General features: G+C 35.4%; 1 protein-coding gene across 7 annotated transcripts in view; it reads left to right on the top strand.

The window, feature by feature from the left end:
* ATM (ATM serine/threonine kinase) overlaps nucleotides 1-20638 on the top strand; it is a 139292-nt gene that overhangs the window by 40048 nt on the left and 78606 nt on the right. For all 7 annotated transcript variants that reach the window (XM_028500941.1, XM_007110688.3, XM_007110689.3 and 4 more), the window contains 11 exons: nucleotides 851-933; nucleotides 1032-1187; nucleotides 2227-2302; nucleotides 2434-2564; nucleotides 4489-4609; nucleotides 6597-6770; nucleotides 8066-8235; nucleotides 9273-9519; nucleotides 14050-14165; nucleotides 15122-15248; nucleotides 15750-15949. In XM_028500941.1, the coding sequence (XP_028356742.1) occupies nucleotides 851-933; nucleotides 1032-1187; nucleotides 2227-2302; nucleotides 2434-2564; nucleotides 4489-4609; nucleotides 6597-6770; nucleotides 8066-8235; nucleotides 9273-9519; nucleotides 14050-14165; nucleotides 15122-15248; nucleotides 15750-15949 (1601 nt within the window). The remainder of the gene's footprint in view (nucleotides 1-850; nucleotides 934-1031; nucleotides 1188-2226; nucleotides 2303-2433; nucleotides 2565-4488; nucleotides 4610-6596; nucleotides 6771-8065; nucleotides 8236-9272; nucleotides 9520-14049; nucleotides 14166-15121; nucleotides 15249-15749; nucleotides 15950-20638) is intronic.

Raw genomic sequence — 20638 nt, 5'->3', positions numbered from 1 at the left:
GGAAGATCCCACATGCCGCGGAGCGGCTAGGCCCTTGAGCCATGGCCACTGAGCCTGTGCGTCCGGAGCCTATGCTCCGCAACAGGAGAGGCCACATCAGTGAGAGGCCCGCGTACCGGAAAAAAAAAAAAAAAAAAATGTTTTCCTTTTAAAGCAAGTTTTCTATAACATGGTTAGCTGAAGTGGGATAGCCCCAAAATGAGGCATAATTGTGTGACACGAATAACATACACTAAAATGAACTCCTTTTCAAACCAATTTATTTTAGCTGGAATTTTTGGAAGGTGAGAATATTGGCATATGCCACATAGTGAGAATTAAATTTAGCATGGAAAGTTAGAATAGTTAACCATTGAAGTTATCCCCAAGCATTGTTTTCGGAGGGTGGTGACATAATATAGTTTCAGACTCTTGCTCAGGCACTTAACTCCAACAGTGATAACAACTGTCACTTACTGAATTTCTACAATAAATGCTAGACCTTTACATTCATTTCCTTTAATCTTCACAGTAATCTGGCCAGGTAAGTGCTATATCCTCATTTTACAGCTGGGAGTACAAAGACTCAGATGACAAGGCAAGTTTTTTAACCACTCAAGTAGTAACAGGTTATGGTGCTGGGATTTGAATCCAGCTCTGTTTGACTTCAAAACACCCCTGCCCCCCCCTTTTTTGTAATTATATTACTTCATAAAAATTCACTGCTTGTGTGTGTGTGTGTGTGTGTGTGTGTGTGTGTGTGTGTGTATGCCCACATGTTTATATATGAATTTATGGTTACATGTATGTACTTATTTAAATAAATGATATATGGAAAAAAAAACTAATTTCCCCCACCCAACTATCTTAGTATCTAGTGCTTTTAAAGGACCTTCCTGGAGAAGAATACCCCTTGCCAATGGAAGATGTTGTTGAACTTCTAAAACCACTATCGTAAGACATTAAAACCATATAAAATATTCACTCTAAATTTGTAAATTAAACTGGTGTGTTCTGTTATGCTGATAAAGTTAAATTTTTTTCCCTCACAGCAATGTGTGTTCTTTGTATCGCCGTGACCAAGATGTTTGTAAAACCATTTTAAACCATGTCCTTCACATAGTGACAAACCTATGTCAAGGAAATATGGATGCTGAGAACACAAGGGATGCTCAAGGACAGTTTCTAACAGTGATTGAAGCATTTTGGTGGGTATAGACATTTTGTGGAGTTACTTTTCTTTTGCCACTTCGGCATATAAATGCAAACTTTGCATTTCTACATTAGTGATTTCTTCTAATCCTTGAATGTAACTATATACATCTTTTAACAATAGTGAAATGTAATTTGTGTTTCCCTCCTTAATTGCTTGAAGAACTGCATTGTTTTCTGCTTAAGACTTGGCTTCCTAAAGTGGTTTTAGTGTATTTCCCTGCGAATTTTGAATCTTTTAATAGTTTGACATGTATGATGAATAAAGCAAAGTGCAACAAGTCTAAATCAATTGAGTAGTTTATATTCCTAAAGTGGACAAATTGGCCTTGTCACTATCTGGTTATTTCATGCATATAGTCATAGTGTGAGATAATACCAAGACACCTATAGAGGAGCACATATATGTAATTTAGAGCCCTCCTACCATTTGGTGGGCAAGGACTTCTGAGTCAGTATAGAATGTCGTTTTTAAGTCTTTGATGTAACAACACAACAACTTTAAAAATGTTTTCCTTTTGGGGCTTTCCTGGTGCGCAGTGGTTGAGAGTCCGCCTGCCGATGCAGGGGACACGGATTCGTGCCCCGGTCCAGGAAGATCCCACATGCCGCGGAGCGGCTAGGCCCTTGAGCCATGGCCACTGAGCCTGTGCGTCCGGAGCCTATGCTCCGCAACAGGAGAGGCCACATCAGTGAGAGGCCCGCGTACCGGAAAAAAAAAAAAAAAAAAATGTTTTCCTTTTAAAGCAAGTTTTCTATAACATGGTTAGCTGAAGTGGGATAGCCCCAAAATGAGGCATAATTGTGTGACACGAATAACATACACTAAAATGAACTCCTTTTCAAACCAATTTATTTTAGCTGGAATTTTTGGAAGGTGAGAATATTGGCATATGCCACATAGTGAGAATTAAATTTAGCATGGAAAGAAATTTTGGAAGCAGCCTAGAATAACCTTAAAGTCCAGTGATTTTTTTTTTTACTGTGCTTTTATTGGAATAATTACTTGATATTAAGACACATACTTTATTTCAGGCACTTAACAAAGGAGGGAAAATGCACATTCTCTGTAAGAATGGCACTAGTAAAATGCCTTAAAACTTTGCTTGAGGTGAGTTATTCTACTTCAATTATTAGTATGGTCTCCATTGACGTTTTTAAAGCAGTCTTTGTTTCTGTTTGTTAATGGGTGATTTTTCTCTTAGTATTTCACATTTAACCTCAGTTGTTCTTTTCCCATAGGCTGATCCTTATTCAAAATGGGCTATTCTGAATGTAATGGGAAAAGACTTTCCTGTAAATGAAGTATTTCCACAGTTTCTTGCTGATAATCATCACCAAGTTCGCATGTTGGCTGCACAGTCAATCAATAGGTAATGGGTCAAGTATTCATGAAGTGTCTGGAGTGCTGCAGATAGCAATTCAATGTGTAGGACAGTCATAGTTCACTAGTTGTGATATTAAAAATAATTAACGTTTACTGAGCATATATTGTATGTCTGGCATTTATGTTTTCTCTTAATTCTGACAACTGTATCACTTTGATACTATTATTTTCTCCAATTAATGAAAACTCTGTGGCTTAGACAGATAAAGTAATTTGCTCAGTGCCATACAGCTAGTAAGTGGTTGAGTTGAATGAGGTGTGTCTACTCCCACTTACAAGAGATGTAGGATGTTTGGATATTACTGAGATTTTATATGTTTGTAAAATGATAATTAGCACATTTTACATTGTGCTAATTACAATCATATTTATTCAGGTGAACATAGAGTTAGACATTGGATTGTTTCTCTCACAGGGATGTGTTTTATGTTTGAGTACCTGAAGAAGCAAATATTAATTTTTTAACAACTGCATGTTTGTCAGGTTATCAACTTGATCTTAAATCTCTAAATTATAACCTACCTCTGCCTTTCCTACCTCACATTCCTGTAAATAAAACACCTCTCTGCTTTATTTTTCTCTGTAGCATTTATCACCAGTTGAAATAATTGTATTTTAACACATTTACCTCGGATATAAGCTCCTAGAGGGCATTGATTTTTCTTTTCTTGTATATTTAGTACCTAGAATAATACTTGGAATGTGCCAGTTGTTTAATAATTTGTAAAATAAATGAACATTTGAAAAAAAATTACATTATGCTTTAAAAACATCAAAGCTGAAGATCATTTAAGTAATTTTACTGTTCAAATGTAAGTGACCAATAATTAAAGAATGCTATAAAGAACTTGCCCAGCAGTCACATAAATACATGTGTTAGATGTGTCCAAAATTTGGATATGCTGACAATTTTTTTTTAATATTTTTATTGGAGTATAATTGCTTTACAATGGTATGTTAGTTTCTGACAATAATGTTTTCATAAGTCAGAGTTGTGTCTTAACTGCTCAGGCTTAGGACTGTTTTTAGTAAAAACCATAGAGCATTGTAAGGTTTGCTGATGAATGTGTGCTTACTTTAAGTCCTTAAAAAAGATAGAAAATATATACTAAAGTTAAAGATCTGGGGTTACAGAGGATCATAAGTTGAATATAATAAAGCAGGGTAGTGGTGGCATTAAAAAAAATCTCTTTTGAGATTCAAAGATGCATAAATTCATGAGTGGCATGAGCATAGCATTTACTTATTTATTTATTGGTTTACCTGTTAGATATCAAATATTAGGCTATTTAAGAGAGATTAGAGAAACTGAAGGAGTCAGAGGAACACCAAAAAAGTTGATAACTTTCATAAGTTTTGATTAGTAAAAAAGGATAAAGGACAAAATTGGTTAAAGAGTTGTCCTTAAATATGATTGTACATTATGCAAAGAGCACTGATCAGCTTTTCTCTGTCACATAAAATTTTTGTAATGAAATATCAAGACAGTAAAGCTATCCACTTTTAAGTTGTGATTAAGTATTAGAGCAGGTTGATGTAAGAGTCTGTGGCTGCTTCTAATTGGTATTTGACCAGAGGACAATTTTTCTTTTCTGGTAAGTTAGAGTTCAGGGATATTCAGGTTTGGGCAATAGTCTAAAAGGTCTGTTGAGACCCTTTTCAGTTCTAGGAGAAAATGGAGTATATGGTAAAGACCTTAATGTTAAGCAGTAGATTTGAACTGCTTATTGACTCACTGCTTATTTGAGCTGCTTATGACTCACTCTATTGACTCACATTTCCTTGGTCTTTTGAAAGAAAATCTAATATGTTAGTATGTCTCACAGAGTGATTTATTTTTGCCCTGTAAATATGTTTTGGAAAGTACGGTTTATATTTCACTTTTTGCTTTTTTTTTTTTTTTTTTTAAGATTATTTCAGCATATGAAAAAAGGAGGTCCTTCCACGTTATTGAAAGCACTTCCTTTGAAGCTTCAGCAAGCAGCGTTTGAAAATTCATACTTGAAAGCTCAGGAAGGAATGAGAGAAGTGGTAATTTTAGTAATGCTTATTTGCTGTTATCATATGCTTTCTATAAATATGCCACATATTACTTTACCAAGTTTGGCCTAAGACAGTATATATCCAGTAGTTCACAATATAAAGTTAGACTAGAACAGCTATATGAATTTATTGAAATTACTTTACTTATAGGTCACAATTGGTTGAATAATGACAGTTTCTTTTGGTTCAACTTATATGCAGCATTTTTGTAGGAAAAACAGAATTTACTGAGTTTTTATGGGAGTATAAATGGCTTATTTTTAAATTAAAAACTATTTTTTGGTAAGAGCTGATTAAAAGCTAATTCACAGAACAGGTGACAATAGGAAGAAATGGATTGAGAAAAAATGTTCTAATTGGGAAGATCAAATTATCTTTGTGCTGTTTAATTAACCTTATGATTTTCATATTTTTCTGTAGAATAATATTTTTCTTAAAATAGCAAAAATTGTCTTAGTGGTAGAATTTATTCATTTATCTATGCCTTGATTTGTTTATTAAAAGTATGTGAAGCAGTTAGTCAAATGACTATATATTCTGTAACAGCACCAAACGGAAAAGGAAAGTTGCATGAAAGAATGTGAATTTAGAAAAAGGTTTCCATAGGTTGGAAAAATGAGTGTAAATAATACTTATTTAAAATTTACTAGAAATAACACATATTATATATTTTAAAATCAGCCTGTCATGTGCAAAAAGGGAGAATACTGACCTGATAGCAATTCATTTGGAGAAAGATCTAAGAAGTTTTACATCTTGACAGCATAATATGAATCAACATTGTTATCAAAAAAAAGCAAATTCTGTCTTAGATGTCATTAATAGAAGCAGACTGTAATGAACAAGTTTATAGAAAGAACTTGAATCTTCATTTTTTTTTAACATCTTTATTGGAGTATAATTGCTTTACAATGGTGTGTTAGTTTCTGCTGCATAACAAAGTGAATCAGCTATATATATACATATATCCCCATATCTCCTCCCTCTTGCATAGCATGTTGGGTTTAGTTCCCAGTAAAACTAAATTTTTAACTATTGCTAGAGTGTTAGAGAGTCTGAATGTTAGAGAGTCTATAGATCTATCTTTTATAAGGAATAGGTAAAGGAGTTGACTTAGTGGGAACCTCATAGCTATTTTCAAACATTTCAGTGATTGCCATTTAGTAAAGGAATTAGGTCCTTACTTTTTTTTGTACCAAAAATAGCAATAGGATCAGTGACTGGCAGTTTTTTCCAAATGTGAATAGAAACTTCTACCAAGTATAGCAAGTCAAAAAATGTACATGTCTGTTGGAAAAATGATTGGTTATTAAACTAGAAGCATATATCATTCTATCTAGTTGCATGACTTTATTGGTTTTTTTAGTAAAATATATGATAATATTTTTAAAGAATAAAGAGCTATATATTAAGTTATAATGGTAAACGTCTTAGGAGGTAATACTTGGTAGTTGAAGAGCTTTTAGTCTCTCACTTTCCTGCAATTTCTTTCTCTTTTGTTTTCTTTAAAGTGCTTTATACCCATTGAAATGTTTGGCAATTCTTTCTATAAGATCCTATCAAAAGCAGTCTTTCCCTCTGTAGAAACTCTGGTCCTTTCTCATAATGTCTCTTCTTAGCTCCATCACTATAGGATTTAAAACTGTTCACGGGGCCTTCCCTGGTGGCGCAGTGGTTGCGCGTCCGCCTGCCGATGCAGGGGAACCGGGTTCGCGCCCCGGTCTGGGAGGATCCCACATGCCGCGGAGCGGCTGGGCCCGTGGGCCATGGCCGCTGAGCCTGCGCGTCCGGAGCCTGTGCTCCGTGACGGGAGAGGCCACAACAAAGGGAGGCCCGTATACCACAAAAAAAACAAAAAAAAACTGTTCACGGGCTGCTTAGATGTTGTCGTGGTGTACTCTGGTTTTAGTCTGGTTGGTTTATTTGGAATATTTAAATATTAACATTGCATATTGTTTTTAAAATTCTTCCGAAGTCCCACAGAGCTGAAAACTCTGATATTTTGGATGAGCTTTGTAATAGAAAGGCCATTTTACTGATGATGATAGCTGTGGTGTTATACTATAGCCCTGTATGTGAAAAACAGGCTTTATTCGCCCTATGCAAGTCTGTGAAAGAGAGTGGATTAGAGCCTCACCTCATTAAAAAGGTAACTGTGGATGAATATTTTTTATTATAATCTTCCTTGGGTAACTTTTAAACAGTTAAGGTTAAAGCTAGATTTTTAATGTGGCATTTATTAAAGACTTAGAGACAGTTTTATTTTTTAGATTTGGAATATTAGAAAGCAGTAACTTTTAAAATAGTGTATTGTATACAGTGTCATTTTTTACATTAAGTTTAAGAGCATTTCACAAGGCAGTCATTGAACTAACGAGAGTGAGTGACCTGTCATCATGCAGACCAGGCCCTCTGGAATAGTATTTATTGGGGGAAGTGTAGAAAAAAGGAGTAGTACGTGTTTTGCCTAGTGGATTCTGGAGCAGGACATTGGGATCTAGCAGGGCCAGGAGTCAAATTTTAGAGCTGTAAAGCTTTTAAGTTGCATGATTAGGAAGACCAAGGTCCAACACAGTGTTGTAGAATGCTTACTCCTGCCCCTGTTCCAACACCTCAGCATTAATGGTTTGGGAAGTTCCAAGCCTTTACGTCCTAGATTTTTACATGATGAACCAGTGATAGATCATGGCTTGATATAACTAGCATGGTTTCCAGTGGAGCTTTACAATAGGCCAGCCTATAAGTAATCAGTCTAGATAGTTAAAACTTTTACCTCTCAGTATTAAAGTAAGAAGTTACTTTAAAAAAAAATTATACAAAAAAAATATATATATATACTGTTAGAGCTTCCCTGGTGGCGCAGTGGTTGAGAGTCCGCCTGCCGATGCAGGGGACACGGGTTCGTGCCCCGGTCGGGGAAGACCCCACATGCCGCAGAGCGGCTAGGCCCGTGAGCCATGGCTGCTGAGCCTGCACGTCCGGAGCCTTTGCTCCGCAACGGGAGAGGCCACAACAGTGAGAGGCCCGCGTACCGCAAAAAAAAAAAAAAGAAAAATTATACAGTTATACTACCTAATTATTATTGTATGTGGAATATTGTGTTTGGATTTTTCTCATTTGCGTTTAGGACTGAGAAGAATTGTTTTCCTTTATAATGAAATATAATCAAATCTTGAAAATTGAAACATGTTTTTCTGTTTTTATTCATTTAACATTTATTGACGGTTTGCTATGTACGAGGCACTGAGTAATTATATTAAATACATTTTTCTTGTTGAGTTTTGCTGAAGTGGGTCCTTTATTATCTCCATCTAATAGATGAGTGAATCAAGGTATAGAAAAGTTAAATGAATGCCTAAAGTCATACTGTAAATATTAAGGATTTAAATGATTTATTATTTCATTATTTTCTTAAAACATTGACTTCTTTTTTGATTTGTATAGGTTTTAGAGAAAGTTTCTAAAACTTTTGGATATAGACATCTAGAAGACTTCATGGCTTCTCATTTGGATTATCTGGTATTGCAATGGCTAAATCTTCAAGATACTGAATACAGCTTATCTTCTTTTCCTTTTATTTTGTTAAACTATACAAACATTAAAGATTTCTACCGGTAGGTTTACATCTGTCACATGTGAAATATATTTAATTTAAAATTAGGTATTAATGATAATGTGAGTGTTGCAGCGTTTTTTAATGGAAATGTATTGAAGTGGGCTTAGGATCTGGTTCTAGCTGTGCCAGTAGCCAGCTACATGACTTCAGGCAAGCCACATGAACACCCTCTGGGACTTGGTTTCTTAATCTTTAAAGTCAGGGAGTTACATATAGAGATCGTTAAGGTCTCTTTCAGGTTTAATATTTAATAATCTTCCCTATGAAAAATCGAAGGTAAATTATTAGTGGCTGATTATTTCTTTCTTATTTTTCTTATTTGTTGCTTAACTGTGGGCCATTTAGTCATTATTTCTGTTTGATTTAAAGTTTAATGTACAAGTATTTACTTTGCTAACTCCAAGTCTGGAGGAGAAAATTTTGAAAATGGAGAGATTTGAAACAACTAAATAATAATGTTTAGGTATCAGGATGATGGGAAGGCAATTCGTAATTGTTTAGTGCTCCTTATTGTTTGTTCATTTTGACAATAATAATATTTACATTTATTCTTTGAATTTATTAATTGCTTTCACCTTTCACTTTACAATAATTTTGCATAAATTGATTATGCGGAAGAAATAAATTCAATTTTCACTTGTTTTTGATCACACTATTAGGGTGATCTCTTTTTTTTTTAGTGTGACTATTTAGAATTCACTTAACTTCATTTCTCCATTTATAAAATTAGAGAAAGGGTGCTTAATGAGCTAGATAAAGTGATGCTCTGATGCTTATTAAACCATTTTATTTTTTTATTTTTATTTTTATTTTTTTTGGCCGTGCCACACAGCTTGAGGGATCTTAGTTCCCTGACCAGGGATCAAATCCATGGTGAAAACATGGAGTCCTAACCACTGGACTGCCAGGGAATTCCCAAAACCAGTTTATTATTTTAAGGACTATATTATAAAATTTTACTTTGAAACATTATATTTTTAATGTATATTAAAAATGTATAAATTTTAATATACATTGTAATTTTTATATTTTTAGGTCTTGTTATAAAGTTTTGATTCCACATCTTGTGATTAGAAGTGATTTTGATGAGGTAAAGTCCATTGCTAATCAGATTCAAGAGGATTGGAAAAGTCTTCTGACAGACTGCTTCCCAAAGATTATTGTAAATATTCTTCCATACTTTGCTTATGAGGATACAGGAGACAGTGGTATGGCACAGCAAAGAAAGACTGCTACCAAAGTCTATGATATGCTTAAAGATGAAAACTTATTAGGAAAACAGGTATGACTTCAACATCTACTGTACTTTTTATCCCCTAATTGATCTGAGGTGTAACTTTAAAACTTTAAGGCTATTTATTCATCATTTATGCAATTAAATTTAATACTGTGTGATAATCACTATCTAACATAGGCAATCCATTAATTTTTTGTTATTGTTGTACAGTGTTCTCTCCTTTTGATTAGCTTTTAAATGAATTGTTTTTAATCAGAAATTTTAAAAAAACTTTGGAATAATTCTACCACTTTTTCTTTTAAAATTTTGTTTTAATTGGCAGTAATACATGAATGCAAGCTGGTTATTAAATTCAAACAATACTGAACAAGGTATAGAAAATCTTTTTCACTTCCTCTTTAATCTCATCAAACCCTTCACTTTTCAAGGAAAAGTACAATCCCAGGTTCCCATACCTGGTTTTTGCCATGACATTTACTACCTTCTAACATATGATGTAACTTACTTATGAATTATGTTCATTGATTTTTGTCAACCTTCTCCACTATAAGTACTGTGAAGGTAGGATTTTTTTCTTTCTTCTTTTTTGCAGATGTGTCCCAACTATCTAATATATATTGAGTACTCATTATTTGATGAAAGATGGAATAAAGTTAAAAAAGAACTAACAATTTCTGTTTGTTTTATAGTAATTTATATATATATATAATTATTTGAGGCAACTTATATTAAAATACATATGGAAACTTTTTCAGGTAAAAGAGGATTGGTCACTCCAATTTTTTTTTTTAATGTGAGTAAGGGATGACTAACCAAGCTTGGTCAACATTAGTATTACAATTGGATAAACTTCAAGAGACTCTTTTTTTGTTGCCCAGTTATCTGTGTTGAACCAACAAGTGGAACAGCAAGACTCTCAGTTGCTTAGGTGGGCCATTCCCAGTCAGAACTGGTTCTAAGTCTGTAGTCTGAAGGCAGATGGTGAGTAGAGGAACTCCCTGCCCAAAAGGCAGTTGGAACAGAATGTTGGCATGCCAGGGGGTATGGACGTTGTGAAAGACACTCTGCCTCTAGCCCCTTTTACCCAATCTCCCAGCTTAGACTTCTGAGCAAGCCTACTCTTACTATTCTTCTTTATGTGTTCAAACCAAAAGATAGCAGTTTTGAGTCAGAATAAGTCTAGAAGGGAAGCGTGATTACATTAAACCCTGATTAAAACACCAGCTTCAAGAATGAAGAGAGGGGCTTCCCTGGTGGCGCAGTGGTTGCACGTCCGCCTGCCAATGCAGGGGAACCGGGTTCGCGCCCCGGTCTGGGAGGATCCCACATGCCGCGGAGCGGCTGGGCCCGTGAGCCATGGCCGCTGAGCCTGCGCGTCCGGAGCCTGTGCTCCGCAACGGGAGAGGCCACAACAGAGGGAGGCCCGCATACCACAAAAAAAAAAAAAAAAAAAAAAAAGAATGAAGAGAGGTCTTAGCTTCTTGGTTAAAGACATAAATCTAATTTTTATTAGTCTCAATTTCATTTAGCATCATCATTATAAGTTAATTTTTTCTTTCTCTAATATGCAGTTTCTCTGAAACAATCAAGATTCTTTTTTCTGTGGATAAGTGTTGGTACCACTATTATCAGTCTTTGAGTCTTCTAAAACTGTCTGTTGTTGAATGCTTAGAATATTTACAGTTATAAGATTGTTTAGCTGTACCTAGATATCTGAATAATTTATATGTACCTTAGCTAAACATTACAGATCTGGCTTGTTAGAGAATCATGAAATTAATGAAGTCAGCTGTCATCTGTGTGCAGGGAAACTCACTAATTTTTCCTCTGATGTTAATCAGATTTGGCCAGTTTGACCTTACTTATTCCAGATATACTGAAAATGGGGCTAGATTTTTTTAAAAAATTTATTTATTTTATTTATTTATTTTTGACTGCATTGGGTCTTCACTGCTGCACGCAGGCTTTCTCTTGTTGTGGTGAGTGGGGGCTACTCTTTGTTGTAGTGCGTGGGCTTCTCACTCTGGTGGCTTCTCTTGTTGCGGAGCACGGGCTCTGGACGCGTGGGCTTCAGTAGTTGTGTTACGCGGGCTCGATAGTTGTGGCTTGCGGGCTCTAGAGCGCAGCCTCAGTAGTTGTGGCGCACGGGCTTAGTTGCTCCGTGGCATGTGGGATCTTCCCAGACCAGTGCTCAAACCCGTGTCCCCTGCATTGGCAGGTGGATTCTTAACCACGGAGCCACCAGGGAAGCCCCAGGGCTGGATTTTTAAAAGGGCTTAAACCTTGGAAATGATGACATGACAACTAATGTGTAAGCCCAGGGAAAGGCTAGGATCGTTAGATTTCTTTAGTGTCACATTCCAGAATATTTTTGTTATATTAGGAAGTGTTTCCAGACCTCTGTGTGGAAGAGGTAAAGATAGTAGAGATAATAAATCAGCCATTTGCCTTTTGGTTTAAAGCACTGTAATTCCTTATTTGGAGAGCTAACAAATCCACCTTTAAGACTTCACAGTTCTCATTCATTCAGCTGAGGTGTAATGTAGTACACCCATTCTTTATATTTAGAGAACTTAATGCCTTTTGTGAGGCTACCTGTGGCAGGAAGTGGATGATGAAGGGTCTGTTCCTGTCCAGGAGGATTTAGCCTACTATTGATGACAGGGCATGTGGGTAGCAGCTAGCCTCAGAATTTGGGATATCAACCAAAAAAAAAAAAAAAAAAAAAAAGAATGAAGAGAGGTCTTAGCTTCTTGGTTAAAGACATAAATCTAATTTTTATTAGTCTCAATTTCATTTAGCATCATCATTATAAGTTAATTTTTTCTTTCTCTAATATGCAGTTTCTCTGAAACAATCAAGATTCTTTTTTCTGTGGATAAGTGTTGGTACCACTATTATCAGTCTTTGAGTCTTCTAAAACTGTCTGTTGTTGAATGCTTAGAATATTTACAGTTATAAGATTGTTTAGCTGTACCTAGATATCTGAATAATTTATATGTACCTTAGCTAAACATTACAGATCTGGCTTGTTAGAGAATCATGAAATTAATGAAGTCACCTGTCATCTGTGTGCAGGGAAACTCACTAATTTTTCCTCTGATGTTAATCAGATTTGGCCAGTTTGACCTTACTTATTCCAGATATACTGAAAATGGGGCTAGATTTTTTTAAAAAATTTATTTATTTTATTTATTTATTTTTGACTGCATTGGGTCTTCACTGCTGCACGCAGGCTTTCTCTTGTTGTGGTGAGTGGGGGCTACTCTTTGTTGTAGTGCGTGGGCTTCTCACTCTGGTGGCTTCTCTTGTTGCGGAGCACGGGCTCTGGACGCGTGGGCTTCAGTAGTTGTGTTACGCGGGCTCGATAGTTGTGGCTTGCGGGCTCTAGAGCGCAGCCTCAGTAGTTGTGGCGCACGGGCTTAGTTGCTCCGTGGCATGTGGGATCTTCCCAGACCAGTGCTCAAACCCGTGTCCCCTGCATTGGCAGGTGGATTCTTAACCACGGAGCCACCAGGGAAGCCCCAGGGCTGGATTTTTAAAAGGGCTTAAACCTTGGAAATGATGACATGACAACTAATGTGTAAGCCCAGGGAAAGGCTAGGATCGTTAGATTTCTTTAGTGTCACATTCCAGAATATTTTTGTTATATTAGGAAGTGTTTCCAGACCTCTGTGTGGAAGAGGTAAAGATAGTAGAGATAATAAATCAGCCATTTGCCTTTTGGTTTAAAGCACTGTAATTCCTTATTTGGAGAGCTAACAAATCCACCTTTAAGACTTCACAGTTCTCATTCATTCAGCTGAGGTGTAATGTAGTACACCCATTCTTTATATTTAGAGAACTTAATGCCTTTTGTGAGGCTACCTGTGGCAGGAAGTGGATGATGAAGGGTCTGTTCCTGTCCAGGAGGATTTAGCCTACTATTGATGACAGGGCATGTGGGTAGCAGCTAGCCTCAGAATTTGGGATATCAACCAAGTAGAAATCTGGGGAAAAGTTATGCAGGGAACAAAGGGATGATTATTGCCAGTCACTGGGAATTCTTACTAGTAAAGTTCTCTAAGTGAGATAGTGTTCTCAAATAAGAGTAAAATGTAGATTGATGAGCAGTATACATCAGTGCGGAATTTGGTTGGCAGGAAAATGATTAGGTTGAGGAATTTCAGGCTAGACCTGAAGCCTTACTCATTAAAATGATTCTTTTTATTTTATTTTTTTAATATCTTTTTTAGAGTATAATTGCTTTATAATGGTGTGTTAGTTTCTGCTTTATAACAAAGTGAATCAGCTATACATATACATATATCCCCATATCTTAAAATGATTCTTTAAAATTAAACGAAAGAGTTGGATTAATAGAGTCTTGTTTGGTATGATTTCCCTATTTTCCTTTCAGTCTGTAGGTCGGCTGCATAACAGAAAAAAGTGGTGTTAGCTGTATGTCTTGCAGATCTTAGATCTTTGGTCACTTTGAATAATTTTGGAAATGAGGCAATAACATGAGCCCCTTAAGCTGTCTTAAAGATCACAGACATGAAAACTTAAATATATTTTAATTTTGTATCCTTGCAGATTGATCATTTATTCATTAATAATTTACCAGAGATTGTGGTGGAGTTATTAATGACGTTACATGAACCAGCAACTTCTGGTGCCAGCCGAAGCACTGACCCCTGTGACTTTTCAGGGTATGGGTATTTTTAACTTAGAGAATTAGCTGCAATTTCAGAACCTTGGGAAGTTTATTGGTTAACACCTTCAAATGTCCATTTCAGTTGTTAGGCATGTACTCTGCTTTTAAATTCTGTTTCTTTGAAAATAATTACCTTTGAATTGAAGTATCTGCTCTATTGTAGCCTCTCCACAGTAATTGATCTTTTAATTGACCACCTTATTCGTAAATTCAGTGACCTTTTTCTTCTCAATCTTTTTGTAATATTTGAGCATTCTGCCAGCTCCTGTCTCATGAAATTTTCTTCGTCATGACATTATTCTTTGTTTTCTTCTTATCTATGACTTGGCTTTCTGTATCGCCTTTTCTTTATCATGCTCCTTTGCTAGGGGAATCTTACTGTACTATAATTTCATTTGGATGTGAAACCCACTTGGCTGTATATGAATGTTAAAATTATTTTCTCAGCTTGATTGTAAGCTACTTGAAAATGCCCTTAACTTTTTTTTTATATGCCCTACAATGCTAAGCGTATAAAATAGTAATAATATCTACTAAAATACTTTTACATATGTAATTTCATTTGATGTAGTATTTGATTGCTGTGTCTTAAGATATTGTGTTTATAGTACTAGCATAGAGCTTTAATTCATAACTGAAGTGAATTGATATTAAGTCTCATTCGTGGAATTGCCATTAACTTCATAAAAGATTTTTTAAGCAAATTATTTAAAATTGACTAAGTCCTAGAAAGTTAAAGTATTTAGGTATTCTGATTGATGTATATAGACTGTGATAATGTCATTTGTGATTTTATTAAAAGTCTAGTTTTCAGTAGAAAATAATTTCAAAATTTGGGGTTACTGTAATCTAAATTTTCTTTTTGGATTTTCACTTGTCTATTAAGAAAATGTTTTTTCTTGATAATTTTTTTCTGAAAATGACGACTGTATTTTTTTCTATAACTCTTAGGGATTTGGATCCTGCTCCTAATCCACCTCATTTTCCATCACATGTGATTAAAGCGACATTTGCCTATATCAGCAATTGCCACAAAACCAAGCTTAAAAGCATTTTAGAAATTCTTTCCAAAAGCCCTGTAAGTATACATTACTAATATAATACCTGAAGGGAGAATTCCTTCTTTTTCAGTTAGAAAATCTGTATAAGTACATCTTAAAGAGAAAAAAAGTAAACAAATGGAAAATTTATCTGAATAAATTAAGAAAAACACTCATTTACAAGTTTATATCTTGGTATTTTACTTGTCAGTATTAATTGAAATATGTCACATATGAGGGCTGAATTTCATGACATTTTAGTCATGTTGGCTCAGGGAATATATATATATATATATATATATAATGTATATTTTAAGGATATACTATTATTGTTTACTATCTGAAAACTAAGTAAATTGACAGTAGTTTTTTAGGTTTAAGATAGTAATTTTCTTAATGTAATATTTTGCATTTGATATCAAAACCCAAAACAAAATTCTATAATTTAGAATTCTGTATTTTGAATAAAAAATGTATGTATTATGGGCTGAGTATATGTGATTAGGCAAGTTTTTACTAAATGTATCTTTATTTTCTAGGATTCCTATCAGAAAATTCTTCTAGCCATATGTGAGCAAGCAGTTGAGACAAATAATGTTTATAAAAAACATAGAATTCTTAAAATATATCACCTGTTTGTTAGTTTATTAATGAACGATATAAAGAGTGGCTTAGGAGGAGCTTGGGCCTTTGTTCTTCGAGATGTTATTTATACTTTGATTCACTATATCAACCAAAGGTAAATAATATATTTAGACCAATATATAAGTAGTTTTTCTACCCTTTCATCTTAACTGAAAATGTATATGCTTCTACAAGTTAGAAGCCAGAGTATTGTTTTCTGAATTTTGCCTTTTTAATATATATTATATCTACCTATTATATTTTACAAAGTGCATCACTACTTCTCCAACTCTAGAAATCTTTAAGTATTAAGGGTCTTTAACATTTTAAATATCCTAATTTTAGATTGCCATAAATATATATATTACCATAGCAGTTCTGGTCACCACTTCCAGTGTGTGTGGTAGGGGGTGAAGAGGGGTTCCCTGTACACATCCAGGGAATTATCCAGACATCAGCTGATACCTACCCATAGATAGTGTTAGATCCCACAGGTTAAGAGCTCAAGTTCTGCAAGATTGTCCTTTCCAACCTCATCAGAGGCCATTTGAAAGCCCAGGTTATCAGTGGCTATAGATTTCAGTGACCCCTTTCTTAGGGTTGATTAATTTGCTAGAGTGGCTCACAGCACTCAAGAAACCTGTTTACTCACTAGATTGCCAGTTTATTACAAAAAGAAATAACTCAGGAACAGCCAGATGGAAGAGATGCATAGGGCAAGGTATGGGGAAGGGGCATGGAGCTCCCATGCCCTCTCCAGGCATTTCACTCACCCCATACCTGCAAGTGTTCACCAACCCAGAAGCTCCCTAAACCCCATCCTTTTGGGTGTTAATGGAAGCCTCATTAAATAGGCATGACTGATGAAATCATCACAGTCATTGGTGATTGAATCAGCTTCCATCCCTCTATGCCGTTCTTGGAGGTCAGAGAGGTGGGACCGAAAGTTCCAACCCTCTAATCACAGGGTTGGTTCTCCTGGCAACCAGCCCCCATTCTTAGGTGCTTCCCCAAATTTACGCATTAACATAAAAAAAGACTCCTTTATTGTTCTTGTCACAGGAAATTCCAAGAGTTTTAGGAACTCTGTGCCAGAAATGGGGACCAAATATGTATTTCTTATAAATCACAACATCACAGTTACTATAGATTTTGGGATGTATGTTCTTTTTAGCATCTCTATTCCTTTCCATTGACTTTAATGATGTTTCTATTATTTGTTTTCTTATTAGTAGATAACATTGCCATCAAATAAATTTAAGTCCTTCAAAGCACATGAAGATATCTATTTCCATTTTGTTTTCTCATATTTTTCTTTTTTGGCTTTTAAAAAATATTTTATAATTTTTATTTTAATTTAAGTCACGTGTTTGTATAGTCATTCAGTCTTTCCATCACTAATATTTTTTCTTTAGGTTTTATTATTTTGGTAAAATATATAACATAAAATTTGTCATTTTTAACCATTTTTTAAAGTGTCCAATTCAGTGATATTATGTTCACAGTTTCGTGTTTCCATTGCCACTGTTTCCAAAACTTTTTCATTACCTCAAATACAACCTCTGTACCCATTAAGCAATAATTCCACATTACCACTTCCCTGTAAGCCCCTGATAACCTCTAATATACTTCCTGTCTCTATGAATTTGCCTGTTATAGATATTTCATATAAGTAGAATCATAATTTATTTTTCCTTTTCTGTCTGGCTTGTTTCACTTAGCACGTCTTCAGGGTTCATCCAGCATCATACTTTTTTATCGCTAAGTAATATTCCATTGGATATATATACCACATTTTGTTTATCCATTCATCTGTTGATGAACACTTGGGTTGTTTCATGGGTATGAAGTGGTATCTCATTGGGGTTTTGATTTTACATTTTCCTACTGACTAATGATGTTGAACATCTTTTCATGAGCTTAGTGACCATTTGTATATCTTCTTTGGAGAAATGTCTATTTAAGTCCTTTGCCCATTTTTAAAAATTGGATTGTCTTTTTGTTGAGCCGTAGGAGTTCTTTATATATTCTTGGTGTTGAACTCTTAATATATGATTTGCAAATATATTCTGGGTATTGAATTCATATATGATTTGAAAGTAGTTTCTCCCATCCTATAAAATTTTCACTTTCCTGATAATGTCTTTTGATGCGCAGATCTTTTTAATTTTGATAAAATCTGATTTATCTTTTTTTTGTTTGTTTCGCGTGGTTTTGGTATTATATGTAAGAATTCATTGTCAAATCTAGGGTCACAAAGATTTACCCTTAGAGTTTATTCTAAGAGTTTTATGCTTTTAGCTCTTATATTTAGGTCATTTATTCATTTTAATTTTTATATGTGGTGTGAGTTAGGGGTTCAATGTCATTCTTTTGCATGTAGAAATCTAATTGTTCCAGCATGTTGTTAAAGAGAATGTTCTTTGCCCTTTGAAGGGACTTGGCATCCTTGTCAAAAATCAGTTAGCCATTGGTGTATGGGTTTATTTCTGAATTCTCAGTTCTATTCCATTGGTCTTTACTTGTGCCAGTACCATGCTGTGTTGATTACTATAGCTTTATAGTAACTTTTGAAATCAGGAAGTGTGAGTCCTCCAGTGTTGTTCTTCTTTTTCAAGATTGTTTTGGCTGTTTGGGGTCCCTTGAAATTCCATGTGAATTTATGCAACAAAGTCTGTTGGAATTTAGATGGAGATTGCATTGAATATGTGACTATTTAGAGAGTATTAACATCTCAACAATTTGTCTTCCAATCCATGAACACAGGATGTCTTTCCATTTAGTTGAACTTATTTGATCTCTTTCATCCATGCTATATAGTTTTCAGTGCACAGGCCTTTCACATCCTTGGTTAGATTTATTCCCAGGTATTTAATTCTTTTAGATGCTATTGTAAATGGAGTTTTGTAATCAATTTCCATTTTAGATTGTCAACTGCTATTGTATAGAAACAAATAATTTTGTATGTTGATTTTGTGACTTGTAACTTTGCTAAATTTGTTTGTTACCTCTAGTAGATTTATTGTGTATTCTTTTGGGAGTTTCTATATATATAGAATCATGTCATCTGGATATAGTTTTACTTCTTCCTTTCTGATTTGGGTGCCCTTTATTTCTTTTTCTTTTTTAATTGCTCCGGCTGGAAGTTCAGTACAATGTTGGGTATCAGTGGTGAAAGTGGGCTTCCTTGTCTTATTCCTGATCTTAGTGGGAAAGCTTTCAGTTTTTCGCATTGATTATGTTGTTAGCTTTGGATTTTCATAGGTTACCATTATTTTGTTGAGAAAGTTTCTGTCTATTCTGATGTTTTTCTGAGTGTTTTTCTCATGAAAGGATGTTAGATTTTGTCAAATGCCTTTTCTGTTTGTTGAGATGGTCATGTGTTGTATTCTTTCATTCTATCAATGTGGTATATTACATGGATTGACTTTCCTATACTGATCCACTCTTACATTGCTGGGATAAATCCCACTTGCTCATGATGTATATCTTTTTTTTTTAATAGATCTTTATTGGAGTATAATTGCTTCACAATACTGTGTTAGTTTCTTTTTTTATATAAATTTATTTATTAATTTATTTCTGGCTGCATTGGGTCTTTGTTGCTGCATGTGGGCTTTTCTCTAGTTGTGGCGAGCAGGGGCTACTCTTTGTTGCGGTGCGCGGGCTTCTCATTGTGGTGGCTTCTATTGTTGTGGAGTCTGTGGCTCTAGGCACGCAGGCTTCAGTAGTTGTGGCTTGCGGGCTCCAGTGTGCAGGCTCAGTAGTTCTGGTACACGGGCTTAGTTGCTCCATGGCATGTGAGATCTTCCCGGACCAGGGCTCCAACCCATGTCCCTTGCATTAGCAAGCGGATTCTCAACCACTGCGCCACCAGGGAAGCCCCCATGTTAGTTTCTGTTGCACAACAAAGCGAATCAGCCATATGCATATACATGTCCCCATATCCTCTCCCTCTTGAGCCTCCCTCCCATCCTCCCTATCCCACCCTTCTAGGTCATCGCAAAGCACTGAGCTGATCTCCCTGTACTATGCTGCTGCTTCCCACCAGCCAACTATTTTACATTTGGTAGTGTATATATTTCAATGCTACTCTCACTTCGCCCCAGCTTCGCCCTCTCACCACATGTCCTCAAGTCAGTTTTCTATGTCTGCCTCTTTATTCCTGCTCTACAACTAGGTCATGAGTACCATTTTTTTTGTTTTTTAGATTCCATATATATGCGTTAGCATATAGTATTTGTTTTTCTCTTTCTGACTTACTTCACTCTGTATGACACACTCTAGGTCCATCACCTCACTACAAGTAACTCAATTTCGTTTCTTTATATGGCTGAGTAATATTCCATTATATATATGTGCCACATCTTCTTTATCCATTCGTCTGTCGATGGACACTTAGGTTGCTTCCATGTCCTGGCTATTGTAAATAGTGCTGCAATGGACATTGTGGTACATGCCTCTTTTTGAATTATGGTTTTCTCAGGGTATATGCCCAGTAGTGGGATTGCTGGGTCATGTGGTAGTTCTGTATCAATTTACATTCCCACCAACTGTGCAGGAGGGTTCCCTTTTCACCACACCGTTTCCAGCATTTATTGTTTCTAGCTTTTTTGATAGTGCCCATTCTGACCAGCATGAGGTGATACCTCATTTTAGTTTTGATTTGCATTTCTCTAATAATTAGTGATGTTGAACATCTTTTCATGTGCCTCTTGGCCATCTGTATGTCTTCCTTGGTGAAATGTCTATTTAGGTCTTCGGTCCATTTTTGGATTGGGTTGTTTGTTTTTTTGTTATTGAG

This window comes from Physeter macrocephalus, chromosome 16, assembly GCF_002837175.3.
Source record: "Physeter macrocephalus isolate SW-GA chromosome 16, ASM283717v5, whole genome shotgun sequence".
NCBI lineage: Eukaryota > Metazoa > Chordata > Mammalia > Artiodactyla > Physeteridae > Physeter > Physeter macrocephalus.
This window is presented reverse-complemented; position numbering and strand designations above follow the sequence as displayed.